This window comes from Penaeus chinensis, chromosome 8 (assembly GCF_019202785.1).
Source record: "Penaeus chinensis breed Huanghai No. 1 chromosome 8, ASM1920278v2, whole genome shotgun sequence".
Classification (NCBI taxonomy): domain Eukaryota; kingdom Metazoa; phylum Arthropoda; class Malacostraca; order Decapoda; family Penaeidae; genus Penaeus; species Penaeus chinensis.
Genome location: NC_061826.1, coordinates 3,633,117 through 3,637,207, shown reverse-complemented (window position 1 = coordinate 3,637,207; position 4,091 = coordinate 3,633,117). Strand labels below are relative to the sequence as shown.

Here is a 4,091-nt window from a genome sequence, read left to right as displayed (position 1 = left end):
GTGGTTGAGGTCATGAAGGTAGAATATGACTATGTGAGCAAGGTCATCCCCAAGAGGTGGAAGGAGCTAACACCAAAGGTAAGTGATGGTGAGCCAGGGAAACAGACATAGACACACATGGGGGGAAATAGACTTTAAACACAGTCAAATGAAGTATAAATAAAGAAGAGGATCCATTTTTCTCCCCTCTCCCTCCAACTTTTCTCAGTTTCTGTCCCCTTCCTTGCAGCTGGTGGTTCATGTGGGAGTGTCAAGCCAGGTGTGCACACTCACCTTGGAACAGGTATCTCACAACTGTGGTTACAATAAGAAGGATAACTGCAATTCGGTACCACACCGGGAGGTGTGTGTCCAGGGTAAGTCCCCACACAATCTGTGTGTGTGTGTGTGTGTGTGTGTGTGTGTGTGTGTGTGTGTGTGTGTGTGTGTGTGTGTGTGTGTGTGTGTGTGTGTGTGTGTGTGTGTGTGTGTGCGTGTCCATGTCCATATGTGTGTGCATGTGCGTGTGCGTGCCTGCATGTGCGTGCGTGTCTCTCTCTCTCTCTCTCTCTCTCTCTCTCTCTCTCTCTCTCTCTCTCTCTCTCTCTCTCTCTCTCTCTCTCTCTCTCTCTCTCTCTCTCTTTCTCTCTCTCTCTCTCTCTCTCTCTCTCTCTCTCTCTCTCTCTCTCTCTCTCTCTCTCTCTCTCTCTCTCTTCTTTCTTTCTGTTTTGTTCATTTTTACATGATTTATATCACTCTCTATGTATATGTTTACATATTTATATGAGTGCATATACCACAGGAGGAGAAGAGATGTTGCAGTCAGAGATCCGCATGGACCTTGTCACCTGCGCCATCAACAAAGACACTAAACTGAAGCTGTCCAGTGCAAAGTCCACCGATGCAGGAAGGTAGGAGTCAGGAGAAAGGAGGGATCTTTCTGGAGAGGGACAAGAAATAGGAGAAGGGGAGGAGGGAGGGTAGGAAAAGGGAGGAAAGAAAGAGGGAGGGAAGGAGAGAAGGGAGAGGGAAGGAGGGAAGTTGGGAAGGAGAGAAAGACTGTAGGGAGGAAGATAAGGAGAGCTATAGGAAAGAAAAGGGGAATGGGATGGAATCATAGTGCAAGGATTTTACCTGTAATGAGTTGGTGCAGGGAGTGCATACATGTTTCTTTTACATTTTTTATCTCATAGATTGCTTTAATAGTTCTTTGTCTCATAGGAGTTAATTACTGCATTATGTAGAAGAAAAAACATTTACTATTGTTATTTTTGTCATGTTCATGTACATAGTATAGTAAAGTACAGTATTAGTATAGTAAACATACTTACTATTGTTATTTTTGTCATGTATATGTACTTAGTATAGTATAGTATAGTATTGGTATAGTAAACATGCTTCAGTCTTGATTAATAAAAAAATAACAATTCTGTATGAGTTTCCAACTTTTAAGGGTCAGTTTTGATTATCCATGGTCTGTTTATGTTACAGAATTTCTGTTTTATTATATGCTTTCATATAGACTTGATGTTCTTCCCATGATTTTGCCGCTGTCACCCCCCTCCCATCTCCTTGTTATGGCTCACTTTTGAATGGGTCTAAAGTCTAATATGAGTGACACATAATGTTAAAAAATATGAAATTAGGGTTGGAAGTGAGTGGTCCTTTCAACAGCTGAATTTCTAACTATAGTGGTTTGTGAGAAAATGCTTCATATGCTTGAATATCATTATATTATATTTTTCCAGTATATATTTATATACAGCATGTATAGGTACATCATTATCAATGATATATTACCCCCAGTTACCTAACACCCTAATGCCAAAGACTCTTTCAATGCAGGTATCTATGCGACTTCATCTACTACACCTCCTTGAAGCAAGACAAATCTCGAGTGGCTTTCATCCATGTGCCAGTCCTAGAGAAGTCTTCTGAGGAGGACACAGCGGCTGCTATTGCTGCAGCTATCAAGTGCATGTATCGACAGGTGGCTGAGAGGGACAGCAAGGTGGTAGAGGGGGATTGTGTGGTCAATGGAGCACAGGGTTGAAACACGGAAATATGTTGGGATTGGTTGGGAGTAGACTGGGATGAGAGAAAAAGAAATTACTCACTCACTCACTTGCTCTCTCTGTCTCTGTCTCTCTCTGTCTCTCTCTGTCTCTCTCTGTCTCTCTCTCTCTCTCTCTCTCTCTCTCTCTCTCTCTCTCTCTCTCTCTCTCTCTCTCTCTCTCTCTCTCTCTCTCTCTCTCTCTCTCTCTCTCTCTCTCTCTCTCTCTCTCTCCTCTCTCTCTCTCTCTCTCTCCTCTCTCTCTCCCTCTCTCTCCCTCTCTCTCTCTCCCTCTCCTCTCTCTCCCTCTCCTCTCTCTCCCTCTCCTCTCTCCCTCTCCCCTCTCCCTCTCTCCCTCTCCCTCTCTCCCCCTCTCCCTCTCCCCCTCCCCCCTCTCCCTCTCTCCCCCCCTCTCTCCCTCTCTCCTCTCTCCTCTCCTCCCTCTCTCCCTCTCCCCCTCCCCTCTCCCCTCTCTCCCTCCCTCTCTCCCTCTCCTCTCTCTCCCTCTCCCCTCTCTCCCTCTCTCCCCTCTCCCTCTCTCTCCCCTCTCTCCCTCTCTCCCTCTCTCCTCCTCTCTCCCCTCTCCCCTCTCCCCTCTCCCTCTCTCCCTCTCCTCTCTCCTCCTCTCCCTCTCTCCTCCTCTCCTCTCCCTCTCTCCCCTCTCCTCTCTCCCTCTCCCTCTCCTCCCTCTCTCCCTCTCTCCCTCTCTCCCTCTCCCTCTCTCCTCTCCTCCCTCCTCCCTCTCTCTCCCTCTCTCCCCTCTCCCTCCTCTCCTCCTTCTCCTCTCTCCTCTCTCTCTCCTCTTCCCTCTCGTCTTTCCTCTCTCCCTCTCTGTCTCCCCTCTCCCTCTCTCCTCTCTCCCTCTCTGTCTCCCCTCTCCCTCTCTGTCTCCCCCTCTCCCTCTCCATCTCTCCCTCTCCCTCTCCCTCTCCCTCTCCCTCTTCCTCTCCCTCTCCCTCTCCCTCTCCCTCCCCCTCCCACCACCTTACTCTCCTTGTTTCCTCCTCCTCTCACTTTATCCATACAAGAATGTGCAATGTCATGGGATCTGTGGCAATGTTTGTTTTCACTGTTAATAATTTTCCCCTTTTTTTGCCTCTCCATTTTCTTTTTTCTTCACTCTCATTTTCTTCTTTCACTTGACATTCTCATAGTTTTAGCTGATTTGAGATCTGGCTGGAGATATTTTATAGATTTTAAAGGATTATTCATTTTCAAGTTTTGTTAAAGCTTTGTGTATTTTGTTGCACTGAAACTCTTTTAATTGTCAGATTATTTTTAAATTTTTAAAGAAAAATGAGCCTTCATTTAAAATGATACTTTACTAAAATTAGAGAACACTAGGGTTATTATTATCATTATTTTTTAATATTGTTAATGTTTTAACATATTCATTCATAATTTGGACTGGGATTTTAAAGGACTCGGAAGCATAATAATACTGTACAAGGCTGTGGTTATGCATGTGATTTGTAATACTACAAAAAATAGTGGCTTTTGGTCACATATATGTGAAATAAGATTTTATAGCTAATGTTAAGAATATGTAATTGAAACACAATTTTATATAACTGTATGTTTAGAATTATTACTATTATTGCTTTTGTTGGTATTATAACTGTTACAGATCAATAATAACAGTGGTGATAGTTATTGTTATTACTATTATTAATTTATTATTTTCATCATTGTTATTATTAGTAATTTTATTAGTAGTATTTTATTCTCATCATTTTTGCATTTTTATTGGGGGGTTAGGCATCCTAAAATTTAATTATTACCAAGATTGTTAGCAATATAAACAGATCAGTATTTTATATTATATTATTATTATTATTGCAATTGTTATAGTTTTTTATCATTAAAGTTTTTTTTGTTGTTTGTTTTATGTGTGATGCATTCACAAAAATATTTGCCAATAAGAAATGTTTTCTGATGATATTTTCATTGGATTTGTTTTTTCATTTACTCCCCCAGTTATATTACTTCTTGCATTATTATTATTTTATTTATCCCCCCCCCCCCCCCCCCCCATGTTTTAGATGTAGGAAATAACTTA

At 42.2% G+C, this 4,091-nt stretch overlaps 1 protein-coding gene across 2 annotated transcripts in view; it reads left to right on the top strand.

Moving 5' to 3' along the window:
• The window catches only part of LOC125028306 (pyroglutamyl-peptidase 1-like), a 13,866-nt gene extending 11,681 nt beyond the window's left edge, over positions 1-2,185 (top strand). For both annotated transcript variants that reach the window (XM_047617754.1, XM_047617753.1), the window contains exons 2-5: positions 1-78; positions 230-356; positions 782-890; positions 1,825-2,185. The exon at positions 1-78 is cut by the window's left edge and continues 214 nt beyond it. In XM_047617754.1, the coding sequence (XP_047473710.1) occupies positions 1-78; positions 230-356; positions 782-890; positions 1,825-2,032 (522 nt within the window). In that variant the 3' untranslated portion in view covers positions 2,033-2,185. The remainder of the gene's footprint in view (positions 79-229; positions 357-781; positions 891-1,824) is intronic.
• The last annotated feature ends 1,906 nt before the right edge of the window (positions 2,186-4,091 follow it).